Source organism: Amphiprion ocellaris, chromosome 2 (genome assembly GCF_022539595.1).
Source record: "Amphiprion ocellaris isolate individual 3 ecotype Okinawa chromosome 2, ASM2253959v1, whole genome shotgun sequence".
In the NCBI taxonomy this organism is placed as follows: Eukaryota; Metazoa; Chordata; class Actinopteri; family Pomacentridae; genus Amphiprion; species Amphiprion ocellaris.
The window spans coordinates 34,338,097-34,355,131 of record NC_072767.1 but is presented as its reverse complement, the minus strand read 5'-3'; the positions used below and the strand labels follow the sequence as shown (position 1 = coordinate 34,355,131).

The 17,035-nt window shown below is 40.5% G+C and overlaps 1 protein-coding gene across 1 annotated transcript; it reads left to right on the top strand.

Moving 5' to 3' along the window:
* The first annotated feature begins 11,963 nt into the window (after positions 1-11,963).
* LOC111570240 (chymotrypsin-like elastase family member 3B) lies at positions 11,964-15,485 on the top strand. The gene is made up of 8 exons (XM_035949374.2): positions 11,964-12,112; positions 12,222-12,310; positions 12,399-12,496; positions 12,683-12,811; positions 12,900-13,036; positions 14,743-14,885; positions 14,986-15,138; positions 15,289-15,485. Exons 1-8 carry the CDS (start codon positions 12,070-12,072, stop codon positions 15,304-15,306), a joined length of 810 nt encoding a protein of 269 aa, XP_035805267.1. The 5' UTR covers positions 11,964-12,069; the 3' UTR covers positions 15,307-15,485.
* The last annotated feature ends 1,550 nt before the right edge of the window (positions 15,486-17,035 follow it).

Here is a 17,035-nt window from a genome sequence, read left to right as displayed (position 1 = left end):
ATGTTTGCATAAAATTCTAAATATACAGGTGTATTTACCTGCAAGGATGGAGGATGAGGAGGGGGACAGCTAGCTCTCGTGTCGTCTCTGAGGCCCGGCTGGTGTTGGACACATCAGGGCAGTGATTTGTATGTGTTTGTTTAAGCCTCAGGTTTCAGGTTGAGCTGAGTACGTGTCATTTTCATTAACACGTCGGTGCTGCTGGCCATGTGACTGCAAGGTCATCTAGAGTTACACTCTTTCACTTTGTGGTTACCAACAGGCTTTTATTTGACAGGCTAGAAAATATAGAACTGTGTGCAGGATATCTGTGGACTGGATAGCTCAGCGTTTTCCAAATTGCTTCTGTATATCATGTCAGTTCTGATATTTTTATCCAAAAGACACATATTTGGCGGCACCTTTTGGATTTATGTACACTTTCTGGAATCCCGTTCTTTTTTCTTCACTCAAAGATCCTATGTATTTTTCATTTTGAAATGCAGGAGATAACATTTTTTTTAGAAAGATGTTTTTGTGAGTGTGGCTTTCTCTTTTCAGTGGTCTGAAAGCTGCATTATTAGCCATGTTGCAAGAGATTTATGAACTCTTTGCAGCTCAGTATATTAAACCGCTACCGCCTGCCAATTTGCAGGGGTGTTGCAGGTGTCAGCGGGAGTGTGAGGTGAGCTCAAGCTGGTCAATGGCCCCATTATGAACCCAACACATTCAGAAAAGTTAAAAAAAAAAAAAAAATCCTGAAAAGGGCCTCTTGCCATGATTAAACTGCATATGTTGAAGAACAAATATACATACAGCCTGGCAATATATTATGTATTATGTTTTGCACTTCTGCAAAAATTAACATAACTTTACCATTAAATATGCCCGCTGTCTTCCTTAGCATTATCACTCTTGAACATGTACAGGCTCACAAAGGCTCAGATGCCTGCAAGGTTTCAGCTAATAATGCAGTTACTGTACTTTCTAGGGAATGTTTCTGTCCAAAACTTCTCATGAGCAAATTTCTTCTTCTTTCGGCTTTGAACAAAACAACGCCAAGAATGCAGGGCCATGTAATAAGCTTCCTGAGGCAAAACAATGCTTTGAGTTTAATGCTAAAGTCAGCATGTTAACAAGCTCACACTGGAGCTGAAAAGACCAAAGAACCACTCGTTAGTCATGTGTTTTCAGCCCGTTAAATATTCCTACTTCCATCTTTTTTTTTCCTACCTCAGTGCTCAGTAGCAATATTATATAGATTTATGCTGTTGCACCATTGTGGTCATTTCAACTTGTGTCCACTTTTTGTTGTACAGAACTGCAAAGTGAGAGGAGCTTTTTTTTACGCGACCCTGTTCTGTAACTAAAAATACCATTATTTTTCTTTAAATTAATGTTAGGTGATTTGTACTTTGGAGTACTTTGGTAGTTTGGCTGTAGTGAAACTCTGTAGGTTAAATTATCAGTAATAACTGCGTACAAAATATCTGCTTCTTTGATTAAAAGTTGAAGGTATCAGTTTGTGTGCATGAAGTTATTAGGGGGGAAATTAACTGGAGTATTTTGGCAATAAACGGCTTAAAATTCCATCACTTTGCAACACTAGTGCTTGTCATAAGGCTGAGAATAGTGCAGTGGAAATCACAGTTTTATCTACATAGGCTTCAACCTTTGACCTTTTTATCAAAGAAACAGATAGTACCAAACAGATAAAGTTTATCTTTTGATTAGCCGACTAGAAGAGTTTCACACTGATTCAAGCTGTGACAACTGAGTTCATAACATCATATAGGAACAATTATTGCTAATTTTGCTGTCAGAACCAAGAGCACCTGAAATAACTCACCTCTCTGCCCGTCTAACGTTCTCCTTTAGCTGGTGTAAGATGTTTGTTTGTGATGTATTACAATTACAGTTTTAATTAAAGTTGCTCTACATTGCTGTACTGCTGCTCCTTTTTAGGCATCCAGTCATATATTACATGAGGCCGAACTCATCAGGTAACTCACAAAATGAAGGAGAAGCTTGAAATGGGTTCTGAAAGGGTTCTATTTTAACCCAAACATGTCATCTTCCTAAACATAAGTAGACAGTTTTGGTGCCTAAACCTGATCAGATAGCGAGTGAAAGTGAAACTCAAACCTAAACTTTAAGTTTCCAGTGTTGAAGTCCTGCTTCATACCTCATCTCCATCCACCCAACATGGACTTTATGTCTCTTTCAGACTGGAAATGTTTCTTACAACTTCTTAACTTTCAAACCAGGAATTGGAATGCAGTTTAGTTGAATAAAGACAGAATATCTGTGAGACTGGATTGAGATGTTAAGGATCACTACAGGGATTATGATTCATCATGTGGGGAACATGGGGCTGCACAGTGGCGTAGTGGTTAGCACTTTCGCCTTGCAGCGAGAAGATCCCTGGTTCGCGTCCCGGCTTTCCCGGGATCTTTCTGCATGGAGTTTGCATGTTCTCCCTGTGCATGTGTGGGTTTTCTCCGGGTACTCCGGCTTCCTCCCACAGTCCAAAAATATGCTGAGGTTAATTGATTATTCTAAATTGCCCGTAGGTGTGAATGTGAGAGTGCTTGTTTGTCTATATATGTAGCCCTGCGACAGACTGGCGACCTGTCCAGGGTGTCCCCTGCCTTCGCCCGAGTCAGCTGGGATAGGCTCCAGCCCCCCCCGCGACCCTAGTGAGGAATAAGCGGTGTATAGATAATGGATGGATGGATGGATGTGGGGAACATGAATGTCTGTAGAAATGTCTTGACAGTCTATGTGACAGTTGTTGAGATATTTCAGTAAAAAATCAAAACAAATGTAAACCTCATGGTGGTGCTGGAGGATCAGAGCATCATCAAGGCCATTAGGACTTTCCATCTCATAGCTTTCCAAACAATTATTGAGATATTTCAGTCTGGACCAAAGTGGTGGAGCAACTGACTGACTGACTGACTCTGTCATCGTCGCAGAGCCAGAAATGAAACAATCTTTTAAAAATGAAATTTTCAGAATCAAGGACTGTTGGAGACGTAAGTGCATGTGGTTTTTCCATTTCATTTGAAGTCTAATAACAGAATTCCAGATCTTATGAGAAGAAAAACAGCATGGCGATGACAACACATAACTATGAAATATGGAGGCTGAGTATGTAGGGAGAGTTTCTTTGTTATTGTCCATCAGTCACAGCCAAGAAACTTAAGCCTCTGTGGGAGACGGGACTAAAGAGGAGGACCATCTCTCAGCTCTCCCTCCGTCTGGTATTTCTCTGTCACTGTCCCTCTGCAGGCTTCTTAGAGTTTCTCTGAAAGCTCCCTTTGAAAGTAAGATTCAGTAGAATATTTCAATCAGCTCTGGTAGGTTAGTGTTAAGCTCTGAGCTGTCTAATCTAACCCGACAGTTAATTTTGGGGTCATTAGCCATCAGAAAGTTGGCGATTAAGCCCTATTATGTCGATTTCCTTTTGATGTCGTGGACCCTGAATTATGGATCTGTTCGGTTCAATTCAGTCTCACAATAACCAGGTGGCACCTCTGAAAGGTTAGTGCCAAAAAGTGTTAGTCCTAAATCTCGCATGTTACCAGAATTCATTTCCATCTGTCACAACTGTTTTGTTTGCGTGAAATCGTATTTCATAGTCAGAATCACTCCCAGTGATCCAGATGCTTCCTCATTATGATAGAATTGAGCTTCACAGTGAAACAGTAGGCTTTTCATTTACACCCTCCTTAATAAAATACTTGTATTTCATCAGGGTCTGTAGCTGAACCCATGTCTGATTTGTGAATTAAAGGAGCAGAGATAATAAAAAGAGCTTCTGTCTTACGCGACCAAAGCACTTTGTGTTAATGTGGTGGTGATGTAAGCCAGTGCAGTGGGCTAAACTGCTCTTAATTTGACCAACGAGGTTTCAGTTAGGCAGCAGGCCGAGAAGCGGGGGGGGGGAGAGTGAAAATGGGGTGGCCATGAATCAAACTGAAAAGTGTCGCCACAGGAGCCTCAAGGTGCCCAAATGGAGCCGATTAACAGTAAAAACTTCTGAACCGGCCGGCAGGGGTCCAAGGTGTTTAGGTTGAATCGTCAGACAGGGTGTGAAATAAAAGATGATGACTGTTAAAGAAGATTCAGTGCAGCTCCAGCTGGTCGACCCAGAGGGGGACTGCGTTTGTTTGGCTTTAGGTTTCCTTCATCTTTCAGTGCCAATTATCAGAATGAGATCTAATTGTCTTGTTATGATTGGCCCTTTTGTTTTTCTTTGACTTATTTTGTTTTGTTGGCTCGAGGCTCCATGACAGACAACAAAGACCTTTGCTTTGTAGTTGTTCTTCCTTCTGACAATGACCTCAGAATGAGAACAAGACACTCGAGGCCAAAACAAATTTGACTTTGATTTTATTTCCCCGACTTAAATGTTACAACAGCAAACTCTGTTAATGTCCCGGGGTGAGCCCTAAATGACCTCAACATGAGAACTGTGGCCAAATCCGTCCAAATGTAAAGTGACGTCTAAATATATAACAGATAGATAACAGCACTGATGTTTAGCATTCTTCTAATTCTTTGTGTATAGCGTAAGAAATCTCCTCTTCTGGTAAAACACTGTTGAACAAAGCAGAAAAGTGAAGCAGCGTCCAACAGAGAAAGACTGCGCAGCAAAGTGTGAAATAAAGCCCTGCTGAAAAAATTACTCTCACTCAGCTTTTCATGGTTGAGTAAATGTTTTAGAAAGTAGTCAGACCCAACATCTGCTGCAATAATTAGATTAATCCCATCCCATCCATTCCGACCGAGAGGAGGAGCAGCGATAAGAACAGAGCAGGCAGGCTCAGTCGTTGAGGAACTGGATTGCATGTCAAAAAGCCAACCTGAAGGCTACAATTTGAGCGGAGCTACTAGCAGACGTAATCATCTCTGACTGGGGCCTTCAGGCAAACTTCACTCTGCTTCTCAGTCACCAGCAACCATCGTCTGAAAACTCGGGAGAAGTAAGAGAAGAAGGAAGGTACCCAAACAGCCAGGGGAGGGTCAGAAGAAAGGCGTGGATTGTGATTGATCTTTGAAATTAAATCTTTCAAATTCTCATGGAAGCATTGCATTTTAGGAATAGTTTGACATAGGGAGGAATATTGAGACTAGCCATATGCATGTATATGTAAATCTACCACCAGAATCCAATTAGCATAAACGTGTCAATTGTACCAGTACAAGACAGTTTTACACAGAATAAACAAATAAGACTAGCTAACTAGTGAGCTTTAGCGCTAGATGGGCGGTGACAAGCTGGGCTAGCTTGGTACTGGCTTTAGTTTTTTTTAAACGAAGAGGATCACTTCAATTTAATAATGAATAAATTCCACCTTTCTTTGACTCCCATTAGCCTTTTACTGTTTCCTTTCTGCCTGTTTAGAAGCTCAAGTCAGTCACCTGCAAACTTAAGTTGGCACAATCCTATGAAAATAACAGCTAGCCTGACTCCATCCAAACCACTCTATATACAAGATGGACACAGCCTGCAGGTCTGAAAAGTGAAGTCCTGCAGAAGTTTTAAACCTGCGTTCTTCCTAGCAACCAGCAGGAGGCGACTCCTCTGTTTGCAAAAGAAGTCTGACCTCCATGTCAAAATTATCCTACTTCTCCACTGATTTGTCATCTCGGTGAACATTTTCCTAATGAGTTTATGGTCTCAGTCTCTAGTCTCTAGTTTACTTCAACACAGTATGATGTTAAATTTGTCAATAATGGTCTCATTTAGAAAACAATAAGACAGTTTTGCGCTGCAGGAACTTGTGGGTCTTTTTAGTGCAGCTTGAACCTTTGTGCATAATCTGATAGCAAGGGCTGTTTTCAGAGAAGAAAAGTGAACTTATTTCAGGATTGATACTTCTCTGCATTTCTAAAAAACTGCTGTGCAGGTCTCTACACTTACTAATTAGATATGTAGAAGACAAATACTGATGGCTTAGACTCAGAGAAGACAACAAGTGCTATTTTTCTTCCCTCCCGATGTTCTTGTTGAGTAGCAGCCATCTTTTACCGTCTCACTATGAACAGCATAAAGGCTAATATAACAATCTTCCAATGTTGTATTTCCTATGTGCTCATAGAACTAGAGTTACAACAAGTAACCTCTATTTGTTATTGTTTTGTTGCACTCTTAGTTGGCATCCTGGTCAAGGATGCCAACTAACAGGAAGGCTGCCTATAGATGAAAAAGCATCGTGTTCATGTGTTGGGCTAGCTCATGATTGACAGGTTGCTATCGTGTTGAAGTTAGTAACATCTGGTTTCAAAAGGCCAAGATGTCGACAGCCAAGACTGCAAACTTGAAGCTGCAAAACAGTAGTCCACAAAGCAGAGGATGATGTTACAGTGGCTACAACCATCTTTAATACACAGTCTATGAGCCAACAGTAACAAAATTCCTACCAGCCTCTTTAGTACATTATATCTTGTTTTTTTAATCTGAACAAAGATGTATAAAAACAACACTTTTAAGCCAAGCGAGGTTCATATTTACTGTACAGACATGAGAGTGGTATCAGTGTTCTTATTGAACGAAAACGTGAACAATTCTGCATATTGTACCCTTTTGTAAAGTGTAATTACTGGGAGATATACTGCATGGTTTTGAAAAAATAATGTTCATGCGTCAGTTTTTTCCTCTCTTGTGGTGAAAGATGATATCATGAACTACCTTGTGTGCTGCACATTCATTCAAGCTATTTTATGCCTTCTATTAATGACTGTCAGTGGCTGGAAACTGAATATTGGCCACTTGATGTGACAGAGCAGTAAAGTGTGATTTATGTTTCAGGGGTCTAATTGGCAGCATTTCCTCTTACTCCAGGCTGCTCTAGTCAGATTTTTGACATATCTGAAAACCTTGGGAGATATATACTTGGCCTTAAACTGTGCTGGTTGGCCTCAGATAATTTATCTCTGTCTTGAGCTACCACTGAATAAAGAGCAGACCTGCTTCTGCGGCTAACTGCATTTCTCTTTGGAAATATCGATTTACATAGTTCGGCAGAACAATGTCTTGATGGAAATTATTTTTTTTCAAAGCAAGAAAAAAAAACAATAAAAAAGTTATAGCTGCAGGCAGTTTAGGAGCAGCCCATATAATTTTACACCAAACTATATTTTTCCATCCATTTCATTATAGTCTAAATGTATTACACCATAAAATGTAAAATGATACTACAATCATTTCCTGATAAAGTAAGAAATAACTTGTTTTTGGCCATGCTGGCACTCTGTGGATGGCAATAATGGTTTGCCTCAAATGTCTCAACAACTAGCACAGACATTCATTTATCCATCAGGATGAACTGTAAGTCTTTTTTTGTTTTGTACATTATGACCATATATCTGTTAAACCAATGACACTACCATTAGCTTTAGCCATGTTTTTTGTTCAATGCTAATGAGTAAATATTAGCATGCTAACATGCTAAAGCAAGATGGTGAACATGGTAAATATTACACCTGCTAAATATCAGCATGTTAGCATTTTGAGCACGTTAGCATGTTGTTAGCATTTAGCCTGTAATGGAACAGAGCGGATAGCAGTGCTGTACACTCAGGCCTATTTATTATCTCTATCCAAAGGCCTTGTGCTGAGTGAGAGAGTTGTTGAGAGTTTGATCCGCTGCTCAGTTTATCAGTCCTTTTTTGTGATGTACTGTTCAAACCTTTCACTAACCTACCAAAACTCAGAAGAGTTATGAACATCTGCAAATGCTATTTGACTGAAAATACAAACAACTCTACAAACGCGCAGTAAATAACCACAACAGTGAGCAGCCAGATGCTGACCCATACAGACAAACTGATTTTCTCCCCTTTACCATCCCTACTATAGCAGGTCTGTGTACATTTTACAGCAGAGCAACCAAGTTTATACGCCATCAAGTCCCACAAAAAAGTCTGTAGCTGTGCAGGCTCACAAAATGTTGCACAATGGTGTATAAATGTTGGCACCAGAGCTCTCATGTATCTTGACAATGGAACTGCCCTAATCACTCTTACACTTAGCAGGAACATGCCTCAAAGTTCATAGGTGTAAAGACCATATCCATACATTGGCTTTACTTGCTTTGTCTGTAGAGATTCTTGGAAGGCTGGAGTTTTGGTTTTGTCATCTCTGCAGGTATCACTGCCTGTGGAGCAACACGTTTCTAATCTGCAGTTTTTGACCACACTAACCTCCATAGTGTTTGTTGTTCTCTTACGCACTGACCCCATCTGATCAAGACAGATGGCTGCCCTCTCTGTATCTTTTTCTGCTAGAGGTTTCTTGCTGTAAAAGCAGATTGTGTTTCTAACAATTGTTGCCAACTTGCCCAAGGGAATCTTTGGATTTTTTGACCTTCTGTGGTCTTCAGCGTACTATGTGAGGTGCTTTGAGATGACTTCTGTTGTGAACTTGTGCTATATATAAATACACTTGAATTTAATCCAAGCTGACATTGAACAAGAGGCAGTGTAAACCCAGGAGAGGTCTCCAGTCCATCACGGGGCTAATACAGAAAGACAGACAACCATGAACCCTCCCACTCACATCTACACCTAACTATGCATGTCTTTGAACTGTAGGAGGAAGCTGGAGCATCCGGAGAAAATCCAACACATACAGAACATACAAACTCCGAACAGAAAGGCACCAGCCAGCAAGCAGGTTCCAACCCTGGACCTTCTTGTTGTTCTAACCTTTGTCCTTTAATATTTTCTTTGAAATCTAACAGTACTAGTTTCAGTGTGATCTGTTTTGAGTGTGTCCTGGCATCTGATATTAGTATTTAGCTCAAAGGGTTGCAGTGGTGGCCTCACAGAGTCTCTGCTATGACTGCAGTGGAACTTTTAGTTATATTAACATGCAAATTTTACTAACATTATTATTACCTGTTTGAAACTGATACCGAATGCACTTAGTCATTTTATTCCTGCCTTTTAATGTATTACTTTGATCTCCTTTTATGGACCAGCAATGCAGTGAAACTGCAAAGGAAATGTCATTGTAGAACCTGGCACTCTGTGCTTATGACAGCAAAGTCTTTGAACTGTCTCCAAAGTTTGTTAATAAATTGACTTTTACTGTCAATTTGATAGAAGATACATTCTAAAACACAATATTTGCATTTTAAATAATGGTGCATCACTAACGCTGAAGTAATTTATAGTATAAGTGCTATTGATTTTTTTCACACTGTTTAACTTTGTATAATTTATTGTTCAACAAACATGCAATCCTTATAAATGCTAAGTTCCCCCTGAGTGACCTCCTGTAAACAGTATCAGCAGTTAATTCATTGTGAGCTGTAACTTTTGCAGCCCTAATCAGAATTATTCACAGTTCTGTCACTGCTATGTTATGCAAACATACAGCACATGTCTGCTTCGTAAATCTTCTGGCTGTATCTGGTGTAGGGAATTATCTTAACACGGCAAGAAAACAAGTAAAGCCTTTTAGCCGTTGAGGCGGTATTGATTTGATTTGCCCCCTAAAAGGGGAAATTTATAGATGCACGGCGACTTCTCCCAAGAGTGATATTAGTTTGCCTCAGGAGGAAAGGATACTGTCTGAGTGAGGCGTGAAGAATTGGGTCCAGATTCTGCAGGAGCGTGGGCCCCTTTGTGAATGTATAACATGTTATTAAAGGAGAGAAAGTTGTTACAGGGCTGTTTCTCTTGAAGGTAACCCAAAGCTATCCAGTTCTGTGGTCGCAGGAAGAAAATTTATTTCTCGTAGTACACTGAGCACCGAGACAACTGACGACACTAAAACCCTTGTCTCCGATTCTGCCTGGTTTTCTTCTTCACTCACCCTGAGATGCTTCCTCAGCTACTTCCATTCTCACTTTCACACAGCCCACAGTTCCACTCTGGGAACAGTTTGTCTGGTCTGGAGGTTTTTTTCATGTTCAGATAAGGTTTTTCATGCAGTTATATGCAAAGAATTGACTAAGCAGCTATATGGGGGGTTATTTTATTGCATTATTTGGTCATACGTTTTGTGATGAGAGGTTATTGGTGCTTTTGTGCTAGCTATCTATGTTACAGTAAGACAAACAGCGAGCAAATTTTCTGCCTGTGACATGCACGATGTACATGTTCAGTGGAAAAATCAACCATAAACCACTTTCAAGACTTGGGATGGAACGTTAATTTGGACCTTGGAAACCTCAGCGCAGTTCTATTTTGGATCGGATCATATAGTCTTCCTCAGCAGATGTCCAGCTGTAAAGTGACTGTAGGTGCTAGTTTAAATCTCAACTCAGTAAAAATAACAAGGACAAGATAAAGTGCCCAGAATAATAGATCTTTTCATTTCATGACACCTCTTTACAGATAGGCGGGTACATAGTAAGACATTCAGGTAGGCCAATCCAACCATCCCATGCAGACTTAAAGCAATGTGTGGCTTTTTACAGGCCTGTGGTTGCTACAGATGACAGATTTTGTTTTCTTTTTATTATCAGAGTACTTTGACTGGTGAAGAACAGCCAACAGTTGTGGTATCCAGTCTTTCCATCTCAGCTACAGAAGCAAGTAACTCCTTCAGAGGAGTCATAGGTGTCTTGGTGGTCTCCAGCACTATTGTCTTTCTTGCACAGTCACTCAGTTTCTGAGGACGGCCTGCTCTAGTCCTTCTATTTCTTAATGATAGATTTCATTTACTCCAGAGGATCTCTAATTCACTATATGTGAGACTTCCAGCACCAAGTGGCTGATTTAGGTGAATCACTTCAAAGGGGATGAATATTTATAGTCATTTATTTTAAGTTTTATATTTTTAATTGATAACCATTACTTTGTAGGAAGCAGTTTTCACTTTGCCATGAAAGAGTCTTTTCTGTAAATTTTTGCCAAAAAGCCAAATGAAATTGACCATGATTCAATGTTGAAAAGTTAAAAAAATGGAGGGTAAATATTTTAATAGGCACTGTAAAGCTACAGACACAGAAACAATCCATTCCTGAGCTAGGCAGAAGGTGTGTGTTATTTTCAGATACAGACTTAGAAGACACGTTCTTGGGAGGACCTCAGAGACACATAATGACTTACTGACCAAAAAGGAGTATGAGAGGTGAATTTTATGATCAAGAAAGCGCAAGGCATCCATGTACTGTCCCTTTCCTCATTTTTAGCGGGGAAATAGATTTTTTACTGCTGCAGAGAGACACAACACGACACAATAAATTATAAAGAGAATGTAAGAAATGTTAGGTTGGTTTAAATATGCAGATGTGACATTGCTTTCTGGGGAATTAACACATTTAGTTCACTATTGAAAAACTGTGAAATAGTACCATAGCTTAAAATTCCAACATTATTTAATAAGATTGTCTCCAAAACAGTGCATTTATTCTGGCACTTTTCACTAGTATGATTCTAAGGTCCTTGGATGTTGCTCAAGTATTTCAATGTTATAAAATTTTGTACATACAATCGGCAGCACCCCAAAGATAAATAATGGAAGTTTTACTCCAGTTCATTTATTTGACAGCTGTAGTTACATATCAAATGAACAACTCTGCACACCTGCACAGATGTTTTGATTTTCCCTGGTTGATCCGAATATTTCAAGAAATTTCTAGAATTCTGTAATGAAACTAAACATTCTAAAGTCCATAATCCCTGTGAAGGTTTTCAGTCTTCTGTTTAAGCATTTATCATAATTGAACCTCTCTGAATTTAAGTTAAGGCTTTCTGTGACGCGTTCTGTTCGCACCGTATTGCACAATGGTGTCTTGGGAAATTATGTGTGCAAATATGTCATCTGTATATAAGCACATGCACACTGGCAATCTCGCATACATGGATCGGCCTATCTCTAACTTTGTCTGGCTCACATTTGATAAAACTCCCATTTTTTCCATCAGCAAGCAGCTCAGTTCAGCAGAACCAACTGATGCATCTGGGGAACAGGAAGTTTTTTCTCAGCTACAATCGGCAGAGAATGCTGATAAGAGAATTGCACAGGTACAGTGTGATCTGTGTTGGGGTTGACAGACATGCTGAGCAGGTATAAGAGAGCTGAACTTGAACTGAGGGTGTGGATCTGTTCCTCATACTGATGCCATGCTGCAGACACTGGTCCTCCTGCTGCTCCAGGCAGCGTATGGTGAGTAGCTCGGCTTGATTAGTGGAGCTATCGTTGTGCAGTTCTGTCAGACATGGATGTTAAGCACTAAAGACATCTCAGTTACAGAATCTATTGCTGTCTGTTTTAGTTTTTGGATGTGGTACACCTGCTGTCAAGCCTGACACCAGCAGGGTTGTGAACGGAGTGGATGCTCGCCCTCATAGCTGGCCTTGGCAGGTAACTACAGGGCATCAATGTGCCATTATTCTTGTATTCCCTCATTTAGAATAAGTGTAAATTAAAAATAGTCTTGTTTTCTTCACAGATCTCCCTGCAGGTGAAGCATGGCAGCCGTTTCCATCACACTTGTGGAGGGACTCTGATTGCACCTCGCTGGGTGCTGACTGCTGGACACTGCATCTGGTGACTAATTAGCTGCTGCATGATCAAAGAGTGAAAACTGAGTGCTAGAGACAGAAGGACTGCATGAAAAGCATGCAGAAACAATACAGTGGCACAAATACAGAAAGAAGAAAATGAAGAAATAAAAATACATGATTGAAATAATATTGCTAAATGCATTGCTAAATAAAGGAAACTGTCTCTCAGGCCGGGAGATGTGTACCGTGTGGTGTTAGGAGAGCATGATATGACCCAGCAGGAGGGAACTGAACAGATCAGAGACATCCTGCGTATCGTTGTCCATCCCAACTGGGACATCGACCATGTGGCTGCCGGGTCAGTATATTGCTTGGTAACAAACTTCACAGAAGCTTTCATCTCCTCGATCAGTGAAAATCTAACTATAACACTGACTTTCCCCCAGCAATGATCTTGCCCTGCTGAAGCTGGATAAGAGCCCCATTATGAATGACAGTGTGGGTGTAGCTTGTCTTCCAGAGGCTGGAGAGATTCCTGCCCACGGGACCCCATGTTACATCTCCGGCTGGGGCAACCTTTACAGTAATGTCACTGTGTCCTTGTCTGTCATGCTGTTTTTGCAGTGCAGATCACTGCAGGTCATTAATTAGTTCTATCTCGTTAGGACGGAAACTCAGACTTCTGCAAGTGTCAGCAAGAAGGACTTGCTCAAAGTCATGTAATCTAATTCTCTTTAACAAGCAATGTAAGAGAACAACTTCCAATTCTGCAGTTGTGTAACATTTAGTAAATCATGTGCCATTTTACAGGCACATTAGAAAGAAAGGTTACAGTTTCTGATGACCTGTGTGAGAAACAGTTACCTTCATTCCAATTTGTGTCTGTTGACTTGTGATAGATTTTTTTTAAACTTCCCAACAATTACTGGACGTAATGATTTTTTCTTCAGAAGATGAAAATTATAGCGCAAGTCAACAGAAACTGTCCGCTTACGGTGTGTCTGGAAATTGAATTGGAGAAATGCAATTTAAATGATTTAAGCTGTTTTACATTTTAAAGACCATTTAAAGGTCAAAAACAACGAGGTTTATACAACAATTCCCCTTTGGTGACACTTTGTGGGAGAGCCACTCAGCCATAGTGCCAGGATTTCCCAGTGGACCCTTGTGATATTGCAACCAAAAAAAAGCTTCTGTGGCCCCTATTATAAAACAGATACCTGTGAAATAGTTGACAGATCAGGTTTGTAAAAATCTCTCCATGAAAAAATTTCTTTAAAAACTAAAATTTGTGCCATCACTATACTGAAACTCTATCTCTGGAGTGGGAACACCAGGAAAAACACCAATGTAGGTGTGCAATCAGCCACACAGTCTAGTAAATTCCTCCTTGACACATCCAGTTATTTGGATCACGAGAGGCAGTTAAAATGTCAGAATCCTTTTGACTCCAAAGTATGGGAGTATTACAATCTCTGGATATGGCACTACCACTTTTCCCAGTGGTCACGGGTGGTATTGCAATGTCAAAATAGCCTCCGGCCCAAAAGGCATTTATCGATTTACACCATTATAAAAACAACATTTATTGACCAGGCACCTCCAACTGCAAAGTTTTTCCGCTTTTGTTACATCATAAGACATCCATGTTTACTTTTTAGAATATTGTCGAAAAATGTATCGTATTTTTGTTGGGCCATTGCAATATAAAGTTTATGGGCTAAGTGGTAATGTGTGGGCCTAGTCAGAAAGGGAAAACCCCAAGACACTTTTAGAATGGCCACATGCAAACCCAGAATTTAAAAAAAAAACAAAAAAAAAAAACTTTTTTTAGCATCAGACAACCAAAGTCTTACTAAAAAGAATTTGAATGAGAAGTTATAGAGGACTAAATCCAGAGGAGGGCAGTAACACAACTTAAAGGATGTCAACTGCTGTAAAACCTCTAAAGGAGAGGAGGAAGAAGAACCGAAGTCTTATGACATCTTGTTTGTCCAGAACTAGCATAGTAACGTTAGCAAAGGCTACAGCTGCATTCTGGAGTCAGTTTAGTTAAATAACTGGGGGGAAAAGCAAAAAAAAAAATCCATTTGCTCAATTAAAGTTTTTGTTGCATAATGCAACAATCTGGTTTTGTAACTAGTAAAGCAAGACTATTACTTTTCTGAGTAACAGTGATGAGTGACAGGCTACAGTTTGTACAGTAGTGGTTATTTCCTGGCGCATGTAAGATACAGTATTTGGTGCATTTCTGTGTCGCTGAGCAGCTCTGTCCTCTCTGTGTTTCAGCCCACGGCCCCATGCCTGATAGGCTGCAGCAGGCCTTGCTGCCCGTCGTGGAGCACAGCGTTTGCAGTCGCAGCGACTGGTGGGGCATCAACGCCAAGACCACGATGATCTGTGCAGGAGGAGACATCGTATCTGGATGCAATGTGTGTGAGGCATCGACAGAACGCAGCTGTCAGACCTGAACTACCTGCCATGAACAAGGTCAGCTACTTCATTGTGTCCCTGCCTCTGCCTCTCTCTCAGGGAGACTCCGGTGGTCCTCTGAACTGTTTGGGTCAGGATGGTAGGTGGTACGTTCAGGGCGTGACCAGCTTTGTTTCGTCCCGAGTCTGCAATGAGGTGAAGAAGCCCACGGTCTTCACCCGCACCTCAGCCTTCACTGACTGGCTCAGTGAGGTAAAAATAATCCTGTTTTCTGCCCTATTTGATCCACAGCACCAGCTCACCTCTGAGTGAATCTATCTATAGAGACACTGAGATGCACTGCAGCCAATGTCACTGATAAATAAAACATTTTATCTGTCAATAAATTATGTTTTTTTCCAGGTCATGCTTCGATACTAAGGATCTGGTGGGGACTAATTGATCAACTGCAAGCGATAATGAGATCCCACGTCAATATTGTCTCTATATGGAGTGAACTCATGTCCAGGTTTCACATCAAGGTCAGAAACAGAGTTATACTGTACTTAAAAAAAAACATTTGAAACATATATTTCAATAATAAATTCTTAAAAGTGAAATATTTGAAACGACAGTGTTTTTCTTGCATATTTTAATGTCAAAATAAATCCATACAGCACAATTTGTGTGTTTCTCATTTAGATATAAGCTCTCAGAGCTTCTTTCTAAACCAGATCAATCCTTTATGTCAATCAAACACATCCTTTAAAAACATGCAAGAAAGCCGTAGAATTATCTCTGTGGTGCCATTTCATATTTCACCTCTCCTGCTGTGTGATAAGAAGAAAGAGGGATGGCTGCCCATCGGCGTGTGTGGAGGACTTAGGAATTAACATTTCCTATCAATCACCGCCAAGGTCGGCCAAGTGTCGGCACCGCTGAAGCACTGTCTGATGTAGGTGGGAGCTGAGCTGGAAAGCAGCATTTTATATCAGATAAATAGCAGCAATAGGTTACCTTGATGCACGACCTCAGCAGTCCGCCGCATCAGATACCAGCAACCTTTGACAAATACACGTCCAGTTTCTCACAACAGGCTGTTATTTTTAGCATGATAGAGAGTGATAATTAGATAAGGTACATGACCAGCTTATACCTTTTAATAAAAACAGGGTTCTCTGCACATCTCCAAGCAAAATGCACCCAAATCAGGTGCTTCTATGGGCTCTGATGAAGTCACGGGAGCCTGGAAACATTTTATACAATTAAAGGCTGTGAAGTCATCAGTTGTATAATTTACTTTTGTCATCCAGAAGTTCACAACTTTACTTGAATGAGTACAAAATTGAGTGAAATTATGAGATGAATGTCAAAAGAAATAAAAGTGATAAAGTCCAGTATCTGGGTTCAATGGCAGCATCCAGTCTGCTGCTCGCTGACAAAATTAAACCTTTAGTATCTTGTTTGGAAATGCTTTTCAAAGCCTTTAGAACAGCTGCCTGCAGTTCATGCTTGTTTTCAGTCGATAAAATGCTCAAGAGGGTTTAAATGTGATGACTGTCTCGGCCAGTCTGAGACCTTCCAGCTTTTTTCTTTTTTTTTTTTTTTGCCGCTCTTAAAAGTTTAGGTTGCACAAGCAGGGCTTTTGAGGTCATTGTGTTATTGCAGGGTAAAGGTCCAGGAATTGCTTTGCACTTGTGAATTCATCCTGCTATGAGTCAGCCGGTTCCAGCAGCAGCTTCATGCCTGGGTCATGACACAACCTCCCCCATGTTTCACTGAGGAGGTGGGATGGTTTGGATCATTGGTAAATGTTCATATTGGTCTCATCTGGCCTGTATTGGCTTGCCTTTGTGCGTTTTGGTCAGATTTTACTCTGGCCTTTCGGTTCCTGCTGCTTATAAAAGTTAGCATCCTGCAGTGCAGCTATTAAAGCCAGGAACTGTTCATTCCTGTACACCTGAGCTCTTTCTACTGGCGCTGATGTTGCTCCCTGTTGTTTTGAGGTTCGTCACAGTGCAAAGGTTGTTTCTGTTATCAGTTGAAGCAGTTGTCATGTGGTCACCAAAAGCAGATTTTCTCATCATGCCGAATCATCTACAGTTGTTGAGAATATTGTATATTCTCCCCCAGAGATCAATACGGTCTGCGACGCTACTGAAGTCATCAG

Excerpts from the sequence above, each read along its gene's own strand:
- LOC111570240 (XM_035949374.2), top strand. The coding sequence starts at position 12,070 with ATGCTGCAGACACTGGTCCTCCTGCTGCTCCAGGCAGCGTATG. Across the intron at positions 12,113-12,221 it reads GCTGCTCCAGGCAGCGTATG|TTTTTGGATGTGGTACACCT; the intron begins GTGAGTAGCTCG and ends TGTCTGTTTTAG. Across the intron at positions 14,886-14,985 it reads ACATCGTATCTGGATGCAAT|GGAGACTCCGGTGGTCCTCT; the intron begins GTGTGTGAGGCA and ends CCTCTCTCTCAG.